Source organism: Myodes glareolus, chromosome 21, assembly GCF_982192425.1.
Source record: "Myodes glareolus chromosome 21, mMyoGla1.1, whole genome shotgun sequence".
NCBI lineage: Eukaryota > Metazoa > Chordata > Mammalia > Rodentia > Cricetidae > Myodes > Myodes glareolus.
The window spans coordinates 60,298,035-60,324,526 of NC_142046.1; the positions used below are offsets into that span (position 1 = coordinate 60,298,035).

General features: G+C 40.0%; 1 protein-coding gene across 1 annotated transcript in view; it reads left to right on the forward strand.

The window, feature by feature from the left end:
• Ppp1r1c (protein phosphatase 1 regulatory inhibitor subunit 1C) overlaps positions 1-25,412 on the forward strand; it is a 106,411-nt gene extending 80,999 nt beyond the window's left edge. The window contains exon 5 of the mRNA XM_048426028.3: positions 24,388-25,412. Within this exon, the coding sequence (XP_048281985.3) occupies positions 24,388-24,476 (89 nt within the window). The 3' untranslated portion in view covers positions 24,477-25,412. The remainder of the gene's footprint in view (positions 1-24,387) is intronic.
• The last annotated feature ends 1,080 nt before the right edge of the window (positions 25,413-26,492 follow it).

Sequence of the window (26,492 nt, forward strand, 5' to 3'; positions counted from 1 at the left end):
GGAGCCTCTAATCCAGAGATTTCAAATATCACGGTACACACATGAAGCCAAATTTTTCTCACTGAAATTCCATATACTCATATCAGATTTCTAAGGGATTCCAAGAGAGTCACTTTTGTATCTCTTAATCACCTTAAACTGAACGGGTCTCTAACAGACACCATCCTCCGTTCTCTATCAGATTTATTGTTATAAAAGAAAGACAAACAAATCCCCCAAACCACACTTGTTATGAAGTTTTCTTTTCCACAGCTAATGTCAGGTTCATCCTGCTTGCAGAAAAGCAGTGGTCTTTCTGAGTTCACTCTATCTGTCTACTAAGGTGTCCCACTGGCCCTCCCCTCAACCACTTCACCCAACACCTACAGTTGCCACTGGTGTTTGAGCTGTCGATATTTCCCTGGAATCACCAACTGCATCACCGTGTGCTCCTTTGCAAGCATGCAAGACCCAGGACCTGAGTACGATTCCTTTTCTTATCTTCTCTCACTAGCTTACTCTGTTTAAAGCTCAGTGACTTCCTTGCTGTTTCTTAAAAAAATTCCAGTCTCCTCTTTCTTTGGGGCCTCTGTACTGTCTGTCCTCCTTCATCCTTTCTTTCCTCAATATCTACGTGACAGCCCCAACCTCCAGTTCTTCTCATGCTTTTCTCAGATGCAGCCCTTCTTTTGGGAGGACAATATTCCATGTGGTCCAGGATATCCTTGAACTTGCCACAAAGCTGCAGACGATCTTAAATGTCTGATCCTGCCGATACCTCCCACCTCTGGGATTACTGGCATGTACCACGAAGCTAAGGTTTATGACATGCTACAAACTTGGGGCCTCATGCAGATAAATCATGCACTCTACCAACTGAGATACTTACCAGCTCGGCATCATCATTGCCGTGATGAAGATTTCAAGCCATCCCAATTCAGAGTAAACTCTTGAGACGGATCCCCTGCTTCACATTCCCCCCAAATACTTTCACTTCTGTAGTGTATTCTTTTCTTCAGTGGTAGCTCATGCTAGATTTTTATTATCTAGACTCCCTGCTGGGATAAATTTCATAAGCTCAGGGTTTTTTGTTTGTTTGTTTCTTTTTTTATTTGTTTGTCTTAGACAGACAAACAAAGAGTGTGTCCTCCAAAATATCAGCTGAGATGAGCCGAGGAGATAGCTCAGAGGGCAAAATGAGTGTTGTGCAAGCACTTGAACCAGAGTTTGGATCCCCAACACCCATGAAAATGCTAGGGTGTGGCCACTTGCCCACTTGTGTGCAAATATGGTATAGAGAGGCAGGTCATGCCCATAGAAAACTGGTTATCCAGAGTTGCCCAACCAGCAAGGTACAGGTTCCATGAGAGACCCTGCCTTAGTAAATAACCTGGAGAGCTGAGAGGAAGATACTCTACATCCCTTTCATCTTTCATTGGCAAACTCACACATGCCTACACACATATGAATATACATACATACACATGAATACCTCCACATATACATGCATACACTAAAATATCTGTTAAAGCAGTGAATGGATTCTGAGTATCTGTAAGCTCTACAAAATAGTAAGCATATCCAACTAACACTCAGTGGGTACTAACAGAAAGGTAAGGTTAAAGGTGGGTTTATCTATTGTGACTTATGTACCTCTGAACGCACATCTGTAGTTTACAGTACTATATGTTTTCCTTTGGTGGTCAGAATTATGCAGGTTTAATTTTGATGCCCGTGTAGCTTTTTAGGCTGCTTTGTATAGCGTTTAAAGACTTTATAAGCCACACAAGCGTAGTAATTGTTAGTGAGCTCTTGTGGAGATCAACCATAGACTAAAAGATATTTGTTATCTGGTGTAGCAAATGCTACTATGAAAATGGCTTGGTCCAAATGTGGCACCATCCCTAAGGTGTGCAGTCATCCATCTCCCGTTAGATGCCTGTTCAAAATAAGGGTTATTTTGTAGTTTTCAGTAGTTTTCTATTTTAACTTTCATGGGATTTTTAAAAGCTTTTTGTTCTGAAAAATTAAAAGCCTAGGTATATATTCACTAACTGCAGACAGGCATCCTGAGATCGATTTTAAATGTTGTAAGTGGTCTTGTAGGCAATTGCTTGCAGGAGAGCAAATTGAAAGGGCGTGCATCTTACCGCTTCCTGCTCAGAGGCTTTGCTGTCAGTGAATTTCAACCCTGGTGCCTTGAGCATTAACAGCAGACACTTAGAAAATGTGCTCAGGAAACTTACCGTAGAGCTCCATCTTCATTTAAATTTCCAAAGACAAAATATTTGCTATAAGGACAACTCTTGGATCAATTTCGAGGCTGTTGGTGTTCATCCACAGCAGGCCCATGGAGTTTGGAGTTGATCAACTTGTACATCAGAGTTCACAGACAGCAGTCAAGGTGATGAAAACAGAGACTGAGCTAACCAAGGGAAGTATGTCACGACAATTTGGCACACCGATTCAGGCAGCTTTTTTATCTCCTGATTCCCTTGGCCCTGGGAAGTGGCATGAGTCTCCCAATGCCACTGGTTGTTTATTTTTCTCTACTACCTAGTGAGGCATTCTGGCTTCAGACCTGTGTTTGGTTTAATGTAATCAAGACCAAGATAAACAAATTTGCTAATAGGGTTATACGGAGAAAGCCTGCAGTAAACATGCCTGGCTTGGGTGAATCACATTACTTTTCTCTTAGTAGACAAAACACGCCTTGTCCAAATCCATTTATACTGTCTTAATAAAACTCCAAAGGAACTAGACCCCCGGATCCTCTCAGGAGACTCTCACAGTCTCGGGTGCTGGAGGAGAAGATCGCAGAAACAGCTGGATTTCTTTTTATTTAGACAGCCGGGTCAGGCGCAGACCACCATTTCTGTCTTGATTTTGTAAACTAAATTCTGCGATCACACTCAGAACCCTACTCTGAAGACGAATCTTTCAAAGGCAAGTCCAGCTGGAGCCAGAAAGGACCGAAATAGATTCCAGCTGTTCAGATTGTCTCAACCCGAGAACAACGAAAAGACACCCCCAGAAAGTGCTATTGCTAGTAAATTCCAGTTTGAAGTTGTAGGTAGCGAGTGAGTAAAATCCTTACAGACCACCCCATGAAGCAGGAACTTGGAAAGCCTGGTGGGAGGAGCGGATTAACTGTTACTTGTGGTTTCGGCTGTCCCCACATCTACCACTTGGAATTTCAAACCAATTTAAGTCTAGGCACACTTTGCCAGATGTTCCCATTTCCAAGTAAGCAGAAGCCAGCGACTTTGTGGGAAATCCTTACGTTTTCCACCTTTAGGAAAAAAATGCCTTGTGTATTTCATTAGCATCCAAGTTGAGCTTGAAGGCACTTGTTACTTTACTCAGTGGGATGATAAATACCTGACAAAAGCAGCTTAGGAAGGAAGGAAGGAAGGTTTGCTTTGACTCACAGTCCTAAAGGATCAAGTCTGTCATTACAGGGGAGATAGGAGGCAGGAGCAACAGGGCTCATCACGTTGTTTCTGTAATCAGGAAGCTGTGAGAAAAGGCTGGGGATCCGCTGAGTTTCTTGATTTCTCCCTTCCTTTCTTTTTATTCTGCCTGAGCCTTAAGCCCACTCACAAATGCTCCCTAGTTCAGGATTCAGGGTGGGTCCTGTTTGGTCACTCAAACTGCTTGGAAACACTTGGACAGGACAGGCGTACCCTGGAGGTTTACCTCCTGAATGTGCCTGACTCCTCTGAAATTGACAATCAAGATTAACTACCCCAAGGAGTATTTTCCCTCCTATTTAGATTTTCCACATTTGATTTTGGTAGCTAGATTGCATTGCACTGCGCAAAGCAAGCTCTGTGAACTTATAAACATGCAGAGAAGAAATGGTAGATACACCCAGGATTGCTTCCTTTACTGTTGATAATCTTCTCCACCTTGTTAATTAACCTGTAGTATTCTGTCTTAGTCACCCACTTCTTTATTAATATAATGAATAATAGTGCAGGTCAATTTCTGAAAATTAGATTTAATGATTTTTATTCTCTGGGTCCAAAGTCTTCGATGTTTTAATTCTGTTCTAGCATTATCTCCCAACATAGTGATTTTTATTCATTTAAATATATTACAATTTTACGTGGTTTTAATGTATTCTCTTTTCATATTCACATATTCATAAATTATATATTTGAACCTAGTTTTCATTTGAAAGCCTAGCCAAAGGCAACTTATTTCAAACATAAATAGTCTCTTAAGAAGATATGGATTAATTTCCCCAAGTATACGTGCCATACATTTGACTGGGACATTCTTATCCATGTAGACTTAACAAATCTGTCTGATAAAATGACTTGGTATGAAAATGAATACTGTTTATGATTGGGTAGAAGTTTGGAGCCCAAATTCATTTTGCCACCTAATATTATGTCAAATTCCTGTTAAACAATTCTCTCCAGCTATAAATTTTGAAGGAGAAAGCTAGACTTATGTAGTTCAATATTCTCTTTTAAAACAAGGCTGTGAGAAGTTAATTGGTAAGGAATGTTTTCCCAACCTTAAACAAGTAGGACGTTGGATGACATTTTCTATTTATAGCAGATGGAGACCAGATGAGATTTCTTTCTGTTGTAACTTTCTGAGTCGAGCATTCGAAGCCTCTGATGAACAGATAAGCTCAGTCTCCTTAAATACTGTGCTTAATATTTATGCTGACTCTTATTTGAAAAGTTAGTCAGAACGTCTAAATAAAACATTCCAGATACAATCTTCCACCAATGACACTGTAATCTTAATTTCCTCAAGAATAAATTTAAATAGCATGCCAGTTCAAAGTCAAGTATTTTCAGAGGATAGCTAATAAGTTTATGTTTCCCTAAACATTTGATACTTCCATCTAAAATATTAAAATAAAAGGTCTCTGTCCATACGTGCACAGTCTTCCCAGTGGGATGAGGAGACAAAGCATTATTTAAAATAAAAAGCCTTTTGGATTTCAAAGTAAAAATAGGCATCCTGCTTCCAAGGGCAGGGGAAGTTCTCCAAAGTTCTATCTTCTTTTTCCAGAAATGCTGAAAGCAGCTAACCACTACCAGGATTAAAAGGGAGCGAAGGAGTGCATAGTTTCTGACATGTTGAGTTTATAGTTTCTATACTGGTCAAGGGCACTTTTCCAACCCAAAAGTCGTGATGATTTGCACTTGGGAGAATTCTCCCATTCAACAGCTGCATAGGTAATGCAGGGAAAGGGTATATGGGTAACTAGTGAGTCATTCAATGCTGTAGGGAAAACCGCCTGGACAAGTATATCTTAGAAAACAAGAGCAGTTGTACCTTCAGTAAAGAATGTAAAATGATCACGAGGTAGGCGGTTGGGTATAGGTGGGGTTTGGCAAGGGGCGGAGCCACACTGAAATATATGGGGGGTGGGTTAGAAGACACAAGAGGGTGGAGGTAGTGGTGGCAACTTCTTTTTTTTTAAAGGGTCAAACTTAAAATATGTAGCCTTAAAGAAAACTTTCTGAGCTTTCGTTTGCCTTCCTGTCTTTAGGCTAGAAGATACTTGAATATATTTCATAAACAGAGGAAAAATAGAATAGAATAGAGTTTAGTTCTAGACAGAAGAGATGACAAAAGTTGGAGATGTGTGGACACCCTCCAGATGCCTGTCACACTCCGTTTGCCCCTCCTCTACTCCACTTCCTCCTGGCTTAATAGCATGGGTGAAAAGGTTGTGTGGCCCCCGTGTGAGTTAGATGGTTTTCTTTCTTCTCCTCTTTCTTTCTTTTCCACTCTCATTCTTCTTGGCATCCTTCCATTTTCCAGGATGACTGCTCACTGTCTAGATACAAGTGCTCACCAAGGCTTTGGGAAATTCAGAAGGAAGAGATTTTCATCTTAGTTTGTTCATAAATTCCAAGCTCCTAGCATGCATAGTGGCATTCAACAAATACTTCTTAAATTGAAATGAAATATTTAGCTTACTCTTGGCTGACTTCATGCATGGCCTCAAACCTTCTAGACAAACACTGTACCACCAGACTACCAAACGTCTTAATTTTTACACAAAATAGAAATAGTTGAACTGTAAAGAAGAGTGTGCAAAGAGAGACTCCAAATATACTGAAAATTTCTTATTCACAACCTAGATCAATGGACATTTGTGGGAAGTCACACCTTCACTTAAAGAATGCCATGATTTATTTACGGTATGCAGTATTTTATATTTAAGTAGTTGCCATTATTAAACATTAGATTTAACACAAAATGATAGGTGCAACTTGGAAAGCATGATGTGGTTTTCTTGTCTTTGAGTTGAAGCATTCCCCAGCACCTCTCAGGCACAATTTCACTAAAAGAAAGCAGAGGGTTTTTATTGCAATGTTCCCACTGCTTGCTGTTGTATCCTCAAATCTGTGAGGACAGCTGCTTTTTCTGTTCTAGCTACCATATTCTATACTATAGCTAGTTCACCCACTTAGGATACTGGCTTGGCCATGTTAGCTGGTAGTGCGCAGAAGTCATGAGGCTGATGGTACTCAGCTTGTGAGTCAGTTGTGTCTCTGTGTAGGCACAGAGGGGAATAAATAACGTCTTCCCTTCACTCATCCCAAGGTTCACAGCTGGCGCTCCTGTGACCAAAGATGGGGCAACGAGAGGAATTCAGAACAAACTCATTCAACGACAGCACCCTGTGAGCAAGCAGGCTGCAGGAAAGAGGAACCGTAGGCCTGGGGAAAGGTGACTTTATGTGAAGTCTGTGGGGACAAAAAAAGACAATTGTGTGTGTAACGTAATTGTAACAAACTGACAGGAACTGGCCAGTCCTTATTTGTTCAGACTCCATTGGTCTCCAGGTCCAGGGCAGGCACCTCTGGGGGTGAGAATCCCAGGACTACTTCTGGGCAACCTGACTTGTCTTTGTAATTAAGCATGTGACTTTATACAAACTCCTATTTTTCTGTTTCGATGATGTCATCCCTCTTCCTTAATAGGTCAAGAGACATCCAGAGTCCGTGAAATGCTTGCACAAAAGAGATTGAACTCTACTCTGAGGAAGACAAGATATTGCTAGATTTTTTGAACACTATCTTTGCAAGAGCAAAGGTGCCAGTTCAGTACATCGAATAAACAGACATTTCTTAAATACCTCTCATTTCTCAGAAGAAAATACTTTTAATGTATTTTAGTGCAATGTATTTTAACTAGTGAACTTCTGGTGTTGATTGGAGACATAAGGAGTGGTTTTCTGAAAGAGGCTTTGTACTAGACTCATCCACACACTAACTACCTTTGGAATGCAGTTAAGCAGCCCCCCCAAAACACTTCATTTCTGAAAAGGTTCATTCACTATGTAACATTCTGTGCCCAGATGTCAACATAGAAACATAATGGTATGAATCCCTCATACAGAGAACAAGTGACTTGAGATTCTTCTCCACCACACGTATTGGTCCGTAGTGTGTTGACGTGGGAATAAAAAGTTGCTCTGTTACTAGGACTTTGAAGGACGTTCTTTAATCTTTTCCTTGGCAATAGGGAGACCTGAGAAAATGGTTACTGTTTGTATGCCTCTCACTTGCGACATGTTTGGTCACAGAAACGAGGACAGCCTTGCTGGGGCTTGAGCTGAGTCCCCGGATCACAATGTGTTGAGAGGCACTGGAGAGTTCTCCAAAATAGCCATCACAAGCTCAGCTTATGTTCCTGTCTCCATTTTCCTCTTTGAGTTCTGTGACTAAATCACTGTGCACTAATGTGAGGGAGCAGTGCAGACATGACTGACAAAATCGTAGCTCAGGTTGAGGTTTGGTGTCAGGTGCCCCTAAACAAATTCATAAAGCCCTTGAGTTGTCTTCCATTTCAAGGTTACTTCTACCTCCCACATTATGAAACCAGAGCTCTCGCCATCTTTCCTCCTCTCAGACAAAGCTCTATTGCTACTTGTGCCCCACCTTCTCTCCTCTCAGGAAAAGTGTGCTTCTCCTTAACATCCATAATATTGCTTAATACTGGATTATAATACAGGGTATTCTAATGCTCTCTTTTAATACCAGATACTAGTTGATAGCAGGGTCTCCAGAGCCCCAGCATGCAGGGGATTAAAAAAGGCCGACTCCGCTGAGAACAATATAATAGCAAATGTGAGTCTTTGCTTTTGAAAGCTTTGTATTGTATCAGATAACACGAACACAATCCCCTCCATTGTAGAATCCGTACACATGGAAATGCAAATTGATTTTCAAACACCGTGCATACACTGGGGACATAACTACTTCTTAAGAGTTTTATTGAAGAATGGAAACAGAAAGCAGAATCTCCCATTCTCATTTGAGGGAACTTTTGGAGTTTTTTTCACATATGATGGATGGATGTAGCTTCTTACAGCAGCATGTGGTATGTAACAAAAAGGTACAAGCTGTTTTGTCCCAACACACACCGTTGGGACACTGCCACTTACATAGAAAGTATTGACTTAAAAATAAAGAGCTAAAAATAACAGAGAGCACAATAATCTCCCAAAAATAACTTTGTGGGGGAAAAGAATGATTCCAGGAAGTTTATAAACATATGTACTCTGTCTCCCCATGATCCATCGGTGACCATGTTTTCTAGAAGAAAAAAAAATAAGGATTAGGAACATTTGCAATTTTGTAACAGTCTTGGAGAGGAACTAGTTCAAGAGATGTTGGAATTCCTGAGACATTTCCCTACTTATGGGAAAACATTTCTTAGTATTTTAAATTAGTACTATCCTAGAAAATGCCTGGTTTTTCTCCTAAGTAACAAGTTATCCACACATAGTCAGAGAGGGTACGGCCATCAGCTATGATGGAAGGCAGTGTGAAGTGTTAAGATCCTGAGCCATTTGGGTCTTCCAAGGACTTTCTGGATACCCAGTCTAACACTGTTGTTATCTGACCTTTTCTTTTGGGGTCTCAGAAAGGAATTCGTACTCTTCAGGAAAGAAAAGTTACGAGAAGGTTCATTAATCCTGAGATAGAGCAGAAGGAATGGATACAATCACCTAGAAGTAACTTGTGACTCAGATGGGATTCTGACCCTAAAGACATGGATGCTGTCGTGACTGAGAAAATGAATTAGGATTCGGGAACTGTGGATTCCAGTACTCACCATGATGTTTGCTTGCTGAGGGGTCCTGATCAATTAATTCACTTACTCTTCTGCAGCCACGATGTCTCCAGCTGTGAAATGGACTGGGTAGCTGTAGCCCTCAGAGTTTACAGGGTGACACTATACATAAACTGATAATATATTTTTGCATTGATAAATTTTTAAAAATTCTATAATTAGATAAAAAAGAAGGAAACCTGATTTAAATTGGATGATGCTAACCATAAATGACAGTGTAAAATAATAGTATTAAGAGTTATGAATGTAGCTCAGTTAACTGGTGGAATGCTTGCCTACCATGTATGCAGTTCAGGGTTCAGTCTCAAGCATTGCATACACCAGGCATGGTGGCTTATGCCTGTAATATCAATACGAGGGGGAGAGGCAAGAGGATCAGAAGTTCAAGGCCATCCTCAGCTGTACACCAAATCTGATGCTAGCCTGGGACACGTGAGACACTGTCTCAAAAAATAAACAAAATAAAAATAAAATTAAAAAGAAAAAAAATGAAATTTCCAAATTAGCCCTTATTCTTCCATGAAAATTGGCTGCCTGTGGGTAGACTGAGGTAAGCCTGGCTTAAGGTCAAGTTTCACTCTTATATCAAGGAGGTTATAGTTTGTTTTGTAAAGATTTGTGTTGGAGAAGGCTGCTTGTTCATTCCTAGTTGCCCAGCTAGCTTAGATCCAAAATAATCACACAGAAACTGTTTGATTAATTAAATCACTGCTTGGCCTATTAGCTCTAACTTCTTATTGGCTAACTCTTATATTAACTTAACCCATTTCTATTAATCTGTATATTACCACGTGGCTGTGGCTTACCAGGTAAAGTTCCCAGTGTCTATCTCCAGAGGCTCCATGGCTTCTCCCTGACTCTGCCCTTTTTCTCCCATGCTTTAGTCCAATCCAGTTTTTTTTAAATTCATTAACCAATAAAAGCAACACATAGACAGAAGGACCTCCCACACCAGATTTGTTTACTTTTATGTGTATGAGTGTTTTGTGTTCATGTGTGTTCCGTTTGTGTGCAGTGCCCATGGAGGCCAGATGACAGTGACAGATCCCCTAAAACTGAAGTCACAGATGATTGTGATCTGCCATGGGGATTTTCTGTAAGAACAAGCACAGTGGTGGGATCTTCATCTCTATAGCCAATGACATTTGGAGAGGCTGGAGAGGTGGCTCAGCGGTTAAGAGCACTGACTGTTCTTCCAGAGGTCCTGAGTCCAATTCCCAGCAATCACAAAATGACTCACAACCATCTAGACACCGCCCCCCTCCCCGCCACACACAAACACACTGGTGCAAGTTTGGCTTTGTAACGTCCTCATTCAGTCACTGAGTGGGTCCTCTCTGGTTGTCATATACAGTCAACTCGTGGCATGTCACAGTCTTATCAGGAAATGGTTTGTTCCATTGACTAAGAGAGGATAACGATCCAAAACAATACTTTATAAAAAACTTAATCAACCCGTGAATGGATGCTCCTTTATTTGAGCTTTTCCAGCTTTTCGGGTTGCTTCAAGCATCCTCTGAGCATTTAAAGTTCTGCAGTGCATCCTTTGCAAACTTCTCAGGTAGGTAGCTGTAAGTGGGTCAGTTTTGACCCTTGCTCTCCACTGGTCCTTGTCAGCTTCCAATGCCAGGTCATCACATCCTCATGCCCGAGCTCTCCTCGCCCTCACAGTGCCTACCGAACTACCACCACACTGTACGCTCTTCATCAGTTTTGGGGCCAAATGACTTACCAACTAAGGGAGCTATCTCTCCTGCTTTATGACCCATTATAAACTCAAATAATTAAATTGCTGAAATTTGCTTCTTGTCTTACACAATTTCCATAGTAGAAAATAAACCCCAACAAATCATTAGCAAAAACTAAAGTGAGAAATTCACAATAAATGATGCATAACGTACTCATTTATTAAGAATTCCTTCCACTATCAAGCAAATTTCAACAATGCCAAACACATTCCTTTTACACCAAGCTGATACTTTACTTTTACTCACAAGTTAGAAGTTTCCATGTGAGTTGGCAGATATTTCTGATTTATAACACAGCCATTTATATCTTTGATTTCTATCTCAAAATAAAGTTTTATTCAAAGCTGGATATAAAGAAGAAAACATAAAATATTCATGGGCTGGAGAGATGTCTTAGTTGGTAAAAGTTTACTACATAAGAATGAGTATATGAACTCATGCAAAAAATTAGGTATGATGTCACATAGTCATATCCCAGCACTGAAGAAGTGCAGATGAATGAATCTCTGGGACTTGGTGAGGCAAGACAGTGAAATCAAATAGAGGGTTTCCAGGCCAAGCAAGAGACCTTGTCTCAAAATCAATTTTGATGCCCCATTGGGTAGAAGTTGTCCTGTGGCCTCCATCTTTGTAGACACACACACACACACACACACACATACACACACACACAAACTTTGCCTTTCCTTTTCCCTTTCCACCTCAGAAGGAGACTCCAATGAACATAGAAAGTAACGGGAAAGTATTAGATGGATGGGTTTCACATGTCAACAACCTAACAAAATTAGCTTAGGCCAAAGTGAGATGATTAAAAAATACACAGTTTTTTTATGTTATTAAAGGAAATAAAACTGCTAGAGAAAAAAACTGAGCCTCAGGAAAAAGACTCAAAGCCTGCCCCTTTCTCTCTCTCTCATCTTTGTTTGCCAGTTTAACCTCGTCACTAGTCCTTGGCTCTCTCCTTAAATCAAAAACAAGTGACGTCTTACTCCTATAATTCAATATTCTGCAATGGTGAAGTGCTTCAGCAAGGTCACGGGGAAAGACAAGGACTCACCCTGTGGTCAGAGCAAGACAACAGAAGAGCCAGGCAGTGGATGCTGGCGAGTCACGGGCTTTGATTTTGTGCATGTTCAGCAAGCGCTCTACCACTTCGATACATCGCCAGTATCTCACAGCCCCACATTGCAGTGACCAGCCTCTAACCGCAGCCCTTGGCAGGTAGGCTCAGGAGGAGGAAGGACAAAGTTCAAGGTCATCCTCCAGACGTTGCAAACTAAGAATAAATTTCCAAATCGAGGCAAATAGATTAGGCGCATAGGAAGTGTGAGGAATGAATTGTAATGACTTGGATTACCTAGGGAGTAATAACTGACAAGCTTGCTAGAGGAGATCTCTTCTTCCAGTTGGAGTTTAAGTGAAATTCTGCCTGGGCTTTGAAAAGACACCAATATTCTTGATATCGTCTGAGATTTTCCAAACCACCTATGGGCGATGGTAAAATTTTCCCAACAAAGCAGCACATCTACAATGAAAGCAACACAGTCTTCTTTTCCATAAGTAGTTTGGAATTCAAAAATATTTATTTTAAAACCATAAATTTATTAGGATAATGCTTGTGAGTGAGGTGGGGAATGGTTCCTATTTTGTTATTTTAAAAAAAAAATCCCTGCTGGGTATATTTGTCCATACCTATCATCCCAGCACTTAAGAGGTAGAGTAAGGGTCAAGAGGTCATGGTCATCCTTGCCTACATAGTAAATTGGAGGCCAGCCTGGGCTATATAAGACTCTGTCAAAAGATCTAAATGGATAAATGAATGATTGAAAAAATCAATCCCAAATAAAATATGATAGTATTGGAAGATCAAGTAAATGAGGTGAGTGAACACTGTCTTTTCTAGTTACTACCATTAAAAAACAGGAAACTATCTTTTAAGCAAAGATTCTGTTAATTTTTGTCTTCATGAAGTCAGTGTAAACCTACTATCCCTCAGAAAACTTGAGTAATAAATGTTCCTCTGTATCAAATATGCTTAAATCTTACAAAATAAAATAAAATAAAATAAAGGCCCTGGCTCATGGGAGCTAGTTTACGATCTTTCTGAAAGGAAGGAGGGCTGTGCTTTTCTGGATGGAGGTCAATGAGGAACCAGGCCAACGAAGGGCGGCAAACCAGAGGGGGAAGTGGGTCAGGGAGCTCTGTGGCAAGAACAGTGAATTCCTGTTATTGAGAGGGCAGTCAGGGAGCAGCCTGCCTGGGAACAGCTGTAAATCTGGCAGGAGAGCCAGGTCAACCAAGCAGCTGCCTGACCTGTGGATCCATCGGTCAAACAGAGGACAAAAAACATAACAATCTGCTCATTCAGAAGTTTCCTGGGGGTCAGCAGGCTGGGGAATGAGAGATCAGTTGAGCTGAAGCAGCCACAGAGAGAGGAGGAAAACAGCCTCGGGGTATGGAGAGAGCTGGGGAGACACTGAATCACTACATCAGCGTTAGCTTTCCAATGAAAGAGCTTTTAGTAATGGAAGAATTGCGGAGGTGACCAAAATGCTTAGATTCATTTACACTGCTTCTCTGGAAAAAAGCCATATATACAATGAGATTAATTGTGCTTACTGATCAAGGCAATAATAAATACAGAGAATGTATTATTTCTTGTCTACAGCTTTATGAGTCTCTCTCTCTCTTTTTCTTTATTTTTCTTTATTTCCTTCTTTTTCTTTCTTTTTGAAGGTTCTTTGCCACCAAATAGAAGTGCAGAGAAGGTCTGGATTGGTGAACTGAGGTTAGGGGGTAGGTCAAGATGAACAAACTAAATACAGACCAGATAATCTATCGTGTTCTATATACAGATGATTAGTTGATCAAGATTAAATTAATTGGAAACAAGCTTACTCATTCAAAAAAAAAAATCTTCCATTTAAATCTGTTCATACCCCAAATAGGAAAGGGTCTCCGTGAAAGTAAAACCAAAGCTACTCACTTCATCAGTGAGGACACCTTGGGTGTGTGGCATCTTCAGTGCTTCATCTAGACTCTACCTCATTAGCTGGTGAATGAAGGAATGCCTTGGTTCTGATCGCACCTTGATGACACTCTGAGGGAGGAAAGCGGGTTCCCCGGGCGCCCAAACAAACAGATACGCTATCCCGAGATGGAAAGAGCAGCGAAGGAGGTATGTAAGCCTTTGTGCTCACGGACTCGGGGAACCAAGAATGTTAAAAACACAGGCTTATCTCTTCAAAGAGAAAAATGCATAACCTGTTGTCTTCCCAAAGAGCTGAAAATGGAGGCGGTTAATAGCCCAGTGACCTTTGCACTGTGTGTTCATCCATGATCATACCGGACCCTCTCCCAGGAGATCTTGTGAAGTGTTAACTTAATTAATCTTAAGAATGAAAAACTCATGAGTCAGGTATTGGGTAAAAGCCTGAAAGATCAGAGGAGCAGGGGAGCAGTCGTGGTCGCTTCTGACCTTTCCAGTTCAAAATGGGCCAAGATTCTCTCTCTGCCCCGCCTGACCACTTCCTGTCACCTCCTTCTATAGTCCTCCAAGTCTCTATGGCTAATTTTGGTGAGCTATTGGCTGGCTCCACCTCCTGACTTCAAGCAAGCTTTATTTGTCAGAACCCATTCAAAATATCACACAGCAATCTTGAGCTTGTTCGTCTCAGTCAATCTATACCACCTATCTTTATGGAAAACATCACTCGTGGTTTACAAAGAATCTTGATGTAGTCATGTCTTAAGCTTTGTTGTGTACACAGGATTGAGTTATCACCAGGAAATGTGTGTTCGTGTTTAAATATGCCTAAAATAGACAATTCTGGGTCTGGCTATCAGAGATTGAACCAACACTGGCTACTGAATCACACTGAACTAAACAGATCATTACTACGCTGGCTGCAGTGGTCTCAATGACCCCCACAGAACAAAACGAGTGTTTAGGTGAGCTATTGAGGGAGGCCACTCTGAAATGATAAGCTGCCTACTTGGATGCAGTAAAGGAGCACACCATATGGATGCCTCGAAAGATGAGGAACTCAGTGGAGAGGGCACAGAGGAACACAGCCCCAAGATTGGAGAAGGTCAGTGTAGAGTGTGTGTAGAGGCAGTATCTCACCGAGTGGAGGTAGATGAGTCAGGAGCCAGAGCCGAATTATGAAGATTCTTCAAGGGTCTGATAAAGAAGTCTGATTCTAATTTGCAAGATAACAAGAATTCATCCAGAGTTTTCTTCAACATGAAGTATCTTTTCATACCATAGTATTAGAAAATGGAAATCAGTAATTAAAGAAATTGTGGAAAGTTAGCAAATATGTGGAATACTGAAAAATAATGATAAAAGGGGAGTTTTAGGGATAAAAGCCTACATTAAGGAAAAGGGGAGTCCAAATAGACAGCCCGATGGTGCACTTCAAATAACTAGAAAAATAAAAATAAAAAACAAACTAAATCTAAAGCAAACAGAATGAAGGAATTAGTAAAGATCAAAGCATAAAGAGACACAATCAAGACTTTACACACAGCAGTCAAGATCCGCAGAATGAAGTGTTGGCTTTTGAGAATATTTTTATATTAACTCAGATTAAAAGCAACAGGACTCACACAGATAAAAATAAAAATCCAAAAGGAGACATGACAAATAGTACTGTACAAATGCAGCAGATCAAAATAGAATAGCTACAGGTTATATGATTAAGAAGATTAAAGTTCTAGAAATATACAGATGGTCACGACTGGATTACAAAAATATGAAAAATATGGGGAAAGTAGAATGACTGAGCTAGTAGTGAGTGACCTCACACCAAAGAGAGACCTCCGTGGGAACTGAAGCTCAGCGCCCGCCCTCACGTTCCTCCTGCAGTAGACTCTCAAACCTTGGCCTCAGAGCACACTATTCTTAGCATCAAATCTACTGCAGTTTTTAAATCACTAAACTAATTTTAGAGTAGGTTTAGGCTTCCAGAAATAAATGAGCAGAAACTATGGAGTCCCTCATAACCTATGTTCCTACACCTGGACCATATCCTTTTATCCACATCCCGCAGACAGGGAGATCTCAGTTACAGTTGATGCGCTGACACTGACAGCCTCACTGCATCCAGCCCATGGACTTATCGGGGCTACTCCTGTGTGCATGCAATGAATCTGGAACAATGCATGCTATGTGTATCTACTAGTGTGATGTAGTACAGGCCAGCTTCACTGTCATAAAAGGCTTTGTCTGTCCATCCCTTCTTATGTAGCCCTAGGAATCACTAACCTGTCTCTATATTCTTGTTTATTTCCAGAAGGTCACATAGTTGAAGTTATAGTGTGTCATATTTTCATATTGGATTCTTTCATCTAGTAATACCCTTACAAATTCATGCTTTGTCTTTTTGTGACTTTTTTTTATTCTTTCTCTTTTTTAGCACTGCATAATGTTCTATTCCCTGAATATATCACAGATTCTTTATCTACCAAAAGAGCTCTTGATAATCCCATATTTGGACTATATTTTGTGTGTTTCTGGGCACAAGTTTTTTAATCCATTTTAGTAAATACCTCAGAGAAATGTTTGCATGATAGGGTAAGAGTACGATTAGTTTTTATTTTATTGATTATTTTAAAATTATTATTTTACTTGTATAGCTGTTTTGTCAGTACACATGTCTGTATATCACATGTGTGCCTGGTGCATGCTGAGGTCAGAAGACTTTGAATCCCCTGGAATCGAAGTTAAAGACAGTTGTGAGCATCCATTTGCATGCTTGGAGTTGAACACTTGTCTTTTGGAAGCTCAGTACGTACTCTTAAAGGATAAGCCATATCTCCAGCCCCAAAAGTGTGATTAGTTCCTGAAACATGTCATTTAAAATGTCTTGCAATGTGTATACCAGTTTTCATTTCTTCCAGTGCAGAGTAAATGTTCTTCTGTCTTCTCCATCATTATTAGTAATTTCAGTGGTTCCCAGTCTTGTGTATGCATAGTGGCATCTCATTGTTTTAATCTGAAGTTTCCTACTGGTATGTAATATGGAATTATCTTTGGGTATGCTCATGAGCTATTTGTATATTTTCTTTTGTAAAGGCCATTTATGTATTTACCTATTTTCAGTTATGTTGTTCTGTGTCTTGTTGTTGGGGTTCAGGGGTCTTTGGGTATGTACACAACAGACTTTTGACAGACGTGTCTTTTGTTAGAGTTCCTATTTACAGTCTGTAGCTTGTCTTCTTTTCCTGGACTTTGGATCTACAAAGCAGAATTTCCTAATTGTGAAAAAGACCAGATTATCCAGTGATTTCCTCTAAGACCATGTCTCTGTTACTGTGTCTAAAGTCGTTGCCAGACTGAAGATTTGTTCCTGTGTGGTTTTCTAGGAGTTTTAAAATTTGCATTTCATATTAAGTTTGGAATAATTTGCATATTAATGTTGAGTTTTTCTGGGTGATCTGTTGGAAAAACTATCTTTGCTGCATTTTGTTTCTTTTCTTCCTTTGTCATATTGGTTCTTGGACACCCAGATGGCTTAGTCCTGAAATAATCACACAGAAACTGTATTATTTAAATCACTGCTTAGCCCATTACCTCTAGCTTCTTATTGGCTAGTTCTTACATATTAATTTAACCCATTTCTATTTATCTGTGTATTGTCATGTGGCTGTGGCTTACCGGCAAGATTCCAACCTATGTCTGTCTCTGATGGCTCCATGGCTTCTCTCTGACTCCGCCCTCTTTCTCCCAGCATACAGCCTAGCTTTTCCCACCTAGCTCTGTTCTTCCCTGACATAGGCTCAAAACAGTTCCTTACTCATTAACCAATCAAAGCACCACACAGACAGAAGGACCTCCCACACCATACATAGAGTTTTTTCTGTTCCACATTTGGATGTGCTAGTTTTCAACAATGTCATACAATCTTGGTTGCTATAGATTTACAGAAGCTTTGAGTCAGGTAATATTTACTTTCTCATTCCAGAGATCTATCTCGCCACATTGTTACATTGACAAATTCCAGATGAAAAGAAAAAAAAAACCATCCTTTGAGATAGACAGGTTCTCAAAATGCCTCTTCTCCATGGTGTCTGAGTCAGCTGAACTCGAAATATTAAAACTCAATAAAAAGTACACCAAGGACTGGTTTTTTAACACTAGAATGAAAAAATATTAATTCAAAATCAGAAAATTTACCATTGGATGAAGACATCTAAACTACTCAGTGCCTTCCCTCCTTGAGATGAGGTTACCAAGGGACTCTCTGAGCAAGCTGCGTTCAGAGCTTGGTGATCTGACTCAACCAGAGGACCCACTGACACGAAGCTGTGGTAAGTACCGCCCCAGTAGAAAACACCTTGCCTGGAAGATAAAACTCTCTACGCTGCTGGCATTAGAAGTTCTCCCCTGAACACCGTTGCATTTGTGGCTCTAAATGAAGCTCTTTTTCTGTTTTGCTTATAAGGCTGTGGAGGCTAACTACCGCTGGTCTCGGACTCATTTGTTTTTAATTGGAGGCATCTTATTGCAGACAACCAATCCCAAGGAAGGCTTACGGAAAAGGGAGCTATTTTATCTCTTTCTCAAGTAAAATTGCCTGATACTTTTCGGCACCATTATATGAAGGCTTAAAAATTTATGTCTACTTTACAATTCATGGGGAAATCCATTAGCTTCAAAGGAAAAGGGTATCAGATGAAAGCTAAACTATGGAAGGCACAAAAAGTTTTGGCCTATCAAGGTGGTTTTCTCTCTAGACTGGACAGCAAAATCCTCACACAATTAAATATATAAATATATAATATTTTATATCTCTGTTTTGGTTATTTTTCTCTTAACTGAGACAATATATATATGTATATATATATACATATATATATATATGTATATATATATATATATATGATTCTAAGAGGGTCTTAGGCTCTCCAAAACACATAGAGATGTTCATTTTTGTATTGCCTAACCCAAGCCTCAGACTTGCTGATGAACTTGTGACTCTTCACAGTTTACCATGTGACACTGGGTTGTCCAAAGGTGTTACCTGGGCTCACATCTGACATTGTTTTTGAAGTGTGCTCTTCAATGGTTTTCTATCGCCTCCTATTACCCTTTTCTTGACTTCACTTTTGTCCAACGGCTTTGGCAAAGTACATGATAGATAAAAATGCGCACGAATATATAACTATGCCCCTGCCCCCATGTGGCATGCAGAACCATTTTCCACATTTACTATGCAGAGAAGTGTGTTTTTAAGTGATGGAGAGTTAAATAAAATGGCCATGCACTGACCAGGAGTTCATGCTGTGGAGTGCTCATTGTTTTAGAGTGTAGGTTGACTATGTTGCTTTCCTGTACTAAAGCAGTGGTGGACTGTGTCACCTACACCAAGTTTACTTCAAATAAAGTGGGAGAATACAGATTTATGATTTGTCTAAGGCATGATACATATACCTTTTGGGGGAATAGTATCGATATATCACTTGATCTCTGTGATTTAAGTATATTAATATATGCCTATTATAAGGGAATGGTAAAGTATTAAACAATATTTAATATATGAAAATATATTATAAAATGCAAAACACATTTCTCATCTAAAAACGGTAGTGTTTTATTGAGAGGCCATTCTGAGTACCACATTAGAGATTAAATGGACTTTATCTAACATTACATTTTAAATAAGATGAACCATTAGTAGGTGGTCTTGCTAAGACCACAGAAATCATTCATTTGTACACAGAAGGCTTTCAGAAAACTAAGGATTGTTCAACATATTTTGCAAGTAGTGTTTGCCTTGACATCAAGCTCGCTGTTAACCAGCTTATTGCTCTATAAATGGCTGTCTAAATTGCTGCTCCTCGAATCGGAGCACTGTTATACTCATCAGCATGGCTTGTTATACTCATCTGTAATACTTTTCACTAAATTAAATCATGTGCACATCATCACTTCTAATCCCCCATCCTGTCTGATCTCTAGTTTTGTCTCTTTCCCAGATGAGGCTTATTATATTTAAATCAAACTGCTTGGTTCTGTCTATGAAGATTAAATGACCACATTTTTCATGTCTAGAGTCCAGTCCAAAGTTTTGTATACAACAGACAGAAAGCTTCCTCTTTCCTTTTACTTCATGACTATTTGTGACCTAGGGTTATGTTTAAAGAGTGTCTACAAGTTGGAGTAAACTCAACATCTTCTTGATTCCGCTAAAACCAGCAGAATGGGATAGGTTACATTCAAATACATTTGTTTGTTGGGGAAAAAAAAAAAACCCATGATCTTGAGTCACTCTATGTTCCTTGTGGTTCTCACTTTGTAAAAATCATTGATAGCGGAGGATGATAGCCTTGTTGCCCAGGCAAAGAGCTCCCAGCAAGAGCAAAGGCCTAAAGTTTGCGCCATGGTCATTCAACAGTGTCTCAGTGAACACAAAAAGAAACTTCACTTTCTTATTTAAGCTGGAGGGATTTTATTGCTTAATATTCATATTTATAATTATTTGGAGATAAGAGACCTGGCCAAGATCTGCTGGATATATATTGTGGGGACTTTTTCCTAGAAAAGGCACAAATGCAATATTTTTTTAAAAAAATAGACTTCTACGGGGGTGATGGATGTTTCACAATATGTCCACAGATTCCCTTAGGACCGTAAAGTGATTGCTAACACCTAAAGAATGTGCTTTTACCAAGAAAAAAAAAGAATCTAATTTTACATTTGCCCAGTGAATTTGTGACTCTGTTTTTAAAACATGTATTTGAGCCAAGCATGCTAGCTCAAGTCTGCAAGCTCAGCAGTCTTCAGGAGGTCAAGGTAGAAAAATTCCATGAACTCAAAGTCATCTTGGGCTACACAATGAGTTCCAGACCAGCTTGGACTACATATAATGTGTTGCTCTTGCTCAAAAAACAAAACAAGCAAATAGGAAAAAATCATGTATATTTCTTGCTGCAGAAGCAGGAGATTTGGAAACTACCTTTCCAGTGTTGAACACACCCCACTCCTTACCTCACTGTCAGTCACTGGCCCTGTTTATGTTCATGGGAGCTATACAGATCTGTTTTCAACTTTCCTCCACATCTTCATGAAGTCAGAGTCTCTGGTATCTTTTCTCAATTTTCTATTTCCCAAACTTTCTGTTTTCATGTACAGTTCCTATAGAATAGTTCTTCTGATACATACAGCCTTCAAGTGAGAGGTAAAGTCTCTTTCCTAAGTTGCTGCTGACTCTGTCATTGGGGCCATGGCACATAAAACCACATGCTCAGCTCCTGGCAACAGAAGCTCCCATAGTGTCATGTGGAAACTTGTCACTTAGTTACAAACAACCAAAGTGGCTTCATAAGTGTGTGTGTGTGTGTGTGTGTGTGTGTGTGTGTGTGTGTGAGAGAGAGAGAGAGAGAGAGAGAGAGAGAGAGAGAGAGAGAGAGAGAGGTCATCTAGCTATGTGTCCTTAGTTAGCCTGGAACTCACTTTGTAGACCATCCTGAGAATAAACTGGCAGCTCCAGTCTTGGCCTGCCAAACCACCTGCTTTACAGAGTAAAGGGGGAGCACACACAGAGCTCTGCCTGTGGGTGTTGTTTTTCCCTCTTTCTTCCTCCCTCCCTCCCTCTCTTCCTTTCTTTCCTTCTGTTTTCTTCTTTGACTCAGTTTACTTTGTCTACCTTCAACTCCATTTTTTTCATAATTTTACAGATACATGCTATACAGCCTAGTCTTCTGTATGACCCCTTTTCTGTGTGTTCACGTTATTGTAGAAAAGGCTTCTCCATTGTGCTTTCTGGGGTTCCTTTGTCTCCTGCCTGTGTGCAGTAATGACCGAGTCCACATTTGTACTGGATTCTGACGGAGATGTGAGTCATTGTAGGCTGTGTACAGGGGATACTTTCGTCATACATCTGTCAGCATGGAGTCTTGGAATTGCACGAATACCTCCAGAATAGCTTAGTCTCTATCTAAGACTAATCTCAAGTAGGGGTTCATCAAGTATTGCATATAAATTTAAAGAAAATTGCAGTATGAAACATAAATTAAAACTATGTAGAGAAAGACATAAAATATATACCAAATGACTGTATACTTTAATTTCAACATCATTGGACCTATAACCAAATGAATATTGCTGATGGGAAAAGGGAAAATAGTGGCTCAAAAGGGTTTCAATACAGAAATTAATCAACTATACATTCTTCAACTGAAAGAGGCTTTAGGGCAATCCACTTTAGAAACTAGAGGATTTGTGGTAAGTGTTCTACAGGACACCTTTGTGGTAACGTGTTACCAGCTCTGCCTCATTAAAGCTTTTCCCTTGAAAATATTTCATTTCGAAGTGGTTTCATTTCAGAAAATGTGTGTTTCATGTAAATTTATGGTAACTGTTATTATAAAAACTAACAGAATTAAAATCACGTTAAGAAACAGATATGTACTCAAATGTGAGGATAGATTGGATAATGTATAAGTATTGACATTTTTCTTTCTATTATTCCTACCCAAATTAATATTGGCATTCCTCATTTAAATTCCCAAACACATTTTCATTACCTTGTAGTTGAATGGAAAGCATGCTGGAGTCAATGGGGCTTCAGCACACTTGGGAAGGGACCGTCAACCTCTGCTCAGGAAAATGAGTGTTGGGTGGCAACATGAACCCAACAATGTCAAAAGGACGCTTAGAGCCTTCTGCACCAGGGCAGTATTGGTACTGTAAACCTAGGACCTGTCTTAGAGAATGGCCAGAGAGTATGGATTGGCATCTTAAAAGTTAAAGTTGAAATTCGGCTGAGATGCCTTGACAGTGGCACCCTGCATTTTATACACCCAACTCACACACTAGGATGTGCTAGAAGTCACCTAAGGACCCTTAAAGTGCACAGCCAATCACTTGTGTTCTCAGAATCTCAACACCCTATTCAGGTGTTTACATCATGTACTTCTGAGGCTTTTGAGCTCTGTGTGCAAAACTCCCGCAGAAATTCTGCTTGGAGTCAGTGTGCTCCCTTCCTTCCCCTCAGAAATTATCCCTCTTTTCTATGTAACTTATTGCAACCTGAAGTAATTTTCAGTTTCTAATAATAAGTTTCTCCCTACAGACTTGTGTCAACAGAAGTTGTGCGGGATCTGCATAGGCATATTAAAATATTTAAATATTATTACTCCTGCTCAAATATTGTTGCAAGATAATGCACCAAGTCCAGATATCATTTCTTGCCAAATTGTACACTAAGCCTGGGGGTAGCAGGGCGTACAAACTCACATAGTGCTTGAGTCTTGGTTTTACTGAAAACACAAGCCAAGCCTTACTTTTATTTTTCAATTCTAACTTGAATGTTTTTCATAATTCTTAAGAAAATCTCATAAACCAGTTATCTAAAATATAAAAATGCACACAAGTTATCTTGAAGATAAGTCTTCAGGTTAAATGTGGATGTAGTGGTAATCTTCTAATATTGTACTTAAGATTTGGAATAACGGAAGAAATCTGAAGTTAAATTATTGTGAAATTGGCAGGAGACGTACTAAACTGTTTCTGCATTAGTTCAGTCAATTGGATTAGACTATTTATTAATGAACACTTATTACTGGGTAGACATTCTATCTGGGATTCCAAAATGAAATGACATATTCTCTGACATCAGCGAGTTTTGTGTAGTGAGAACAGTGAAGGAAGCTCTATAAGGGAACAGACACAAGAAAGGATCAAGAGCAGCAGGTTGCTATGAGAAGCCACTTTCTAACTCCACATGGAGTGTGCTCTCCTTCAGGAGAGACAAGCTGATACCTGAAGAGTGAGTGGAAGATGATCAGATGTGTGAGGAGGAGAAAGATTGTTGGTGCTGGCTACAGAACAAGAAAAATTTAGAGGCGTAAGTGAGCCTGGGGGGGGGGTTAGAGCACACTTAGAGCAGAATTACTGTGGAAAATGGAAATAAAACCCTGTGAAAAATGAATACCACCAGGCAAAGAAAAGCCAGGCCATCTGAGTTGCAGCTATCGGCAAAAGTATGCTTATACATTTCTCTGCTCTGTAGGCATTCTTAGTGAAGGATTTTGAATAAGAGAATTCCATAAGCCAGTGGGTACATTGTGGGTCCAAGCATATGGGTAACAATGTCGTGACTGTTACTTTTTTGTTTATACATTACAGAAATGGCACACATCCTTTTTGGTATTATGACTTTGAAAGGCCTTCCTTGTAATTGAGTTCGGTGATGCCAAAAGCAATATTTTCACTAAATGATACATCAGAATAATAATAAGGGCCTCTGAGCAGATCTTTAGTCAACAGGGTTTTAATAGACTGTGATGCAGTCCTTAATGGAGAAGATGCAATTATAAAAGATACCCTGTCTCTAATGGAAATTTGTCTGGGTGTATTTTTACTGCTCAGTGAATGAAAAGATTTATATAGGCCACGTGGTTGAGATTCTCGGAGAAAAAAACACACACAACGAAAAGTTTTCCATTCCACATTTTCATTAACTCTTTCAGCAGTGGATCTACCAGAAATAAAATTCACTTGAATTTTGCACCATTTCTATAATTTCAGGGGTTAAGCATCTGAAAGGCCAGAATGGATCGGCATTCCCTGAAGAAGAAGAAAGTGCCAGCGAAAGAGAAGACAAGTGGGCCCACTAGTTACCCACCGCAAGAGGACTCCGTGGGGTTAGCTGGACTGAATGCTCTTCTGAATATCCGGCGGTTCTCCCAAGCCCCACCTCCGCAGGCTCTTTTGCCTCATCCCCACACCCGCAGCAGTTATGGTCCCCCCCGGAGGACTCCATGACCGAACCGGGAAGCCTAGTGCGGATTGTAGTGTACCATTCGCAGCAAAGAATGGGCACTTGTTGTACAACAATTTTTCTTTTAAACTAACAATACCTGGGAATCTGCTACCGTGTATATGTTCTCCCTTTGATACTACCAAAGCTGAACTCCCCCTGGCCTGCAAATACGATTTACTTTCCAAAGTCAATGTAGAGGGCAGTACTCGAAGAGTACAAACTAGATATCAAATGCACTTGGAATGAATGTGTGGGGATTAACGGAAGAGGAATGTCTGTGGAAGCTTCTGAGATAGTACCTGCGTTTAGCCTGCTTCTGTGTATAGATCAGACCAGAGTTTACTTCAAGGAGACAACAATAGGTAGATGTCAGTTATCTTGATTCAGAACAGCACACCAGATATGAAACGTTTCTCCTCCCGCAGTGCATTAATGGTTACTTAAAGAAACAAATGTCTCTTCATTCCCTCAGCTCTGCAATGTTGGCTTCTTGGCACCATCTAATCATCGAGAAGGAAATGCTAAATTTCTAATAAAACATGGCCGATCTCTTCTGTGCTTTCCTTTCTAACGATGTGAAGTTAAGCCATCTGTTATGCATTCGTTTTGTTTGTCTGGGGGGTTTGATTGTCTCTTTTACTTTCCTTGGTGCTGAGAATGAAGCCAGGGCTTTGTATATGCAAATATTCACCCACTAGGCTATGCCCTCAGTCATATTGCATTTTAATAAATCCTTAGTGTTTTATTATTCCTCTCTGTGACAGAATAAAAAGAAACTCTCATCAATTCAGCGTAGACTCGCCCATTAATTCGACAACTGCTTTTTGTGGATACTTAACTTTTTTCTGTTACTTTCTAGATTATGGTTACACCATCTCCCTCTCCGCTTTCCTCCCTCTAAGTCCTCCCATACACCAGCCCTCCCTCCCTTTCAAATTCGTGGTCCCCTTTTTCATTAGTTGTTGTCACATGGTTACTAACAGCTATTTTTAATTGAGTTCTTTCCCAGAATATTACTCTTTTGGAAGTTATGAAGGGAAAGGAAAACTCATTTCTTCTCTGGAGTTGAAATACTGCTAGCTTTTGGAAGACAGTGGGCATTTGCAAGCATGACTTTCACTCAGAGTTCTAACCTTTGACCAATTTTAATTATTTATGATATATGAATGCACAATTTAGTGAGGATAGGTAGTTTTGTTTCTACACTGTTGGTTTTAATGAGGGTCAAATACTTCATGAATGTAAAGAAGATTTTTTGGGAGCCATTGAAGGGAGCTCTGGTGGCATAGGGCAGGGGGTAAGATCAAGATCACCTGCTGACCCTGCCACCCTACCTCTCCTTGGTGGCAAAGCCCTGAAATCTACAGGGCAGGAGGAGAGAGCCAACTGTCCCCCGCTTTGTGAGAGGTATTGTTCCTTCACAAACACACACACCTTGGCATGTGGGATGGACGGGGACACACACACACACCCTACATAACCATAAAATATTATTAAGGGGAAATTGAGAAAAAGAGAAAAATAAAATGTACAATTTACTAAAAATCTTAAATGCAAATACAAAGGGATAAAATGAGTTTTAGTTCGAATATAAATTTTATAATCTAGCAATTAAGAGAACTATGTGAAAGTATTCATAAATGCAGTGAAACCAACAGTGTCCCTCAGTGAGAGGCATCCCAAGACTATGAGTACTATTCGGCTTCCATACTGTCCTCTGTCCTGTTTCCTTTCCCTTCCATTCCCTCTCCTCCTCTCCCCTTCCCTTCTCTTCCCTCCTCTCTCTTTCCCTCCTTTCCTCTTCCCTCCCCTTCCCTTCTCTTCCTTTCCTTCCCCTTCCTTTCCCTTTTTATCTCTTTCCTTCCCCCTT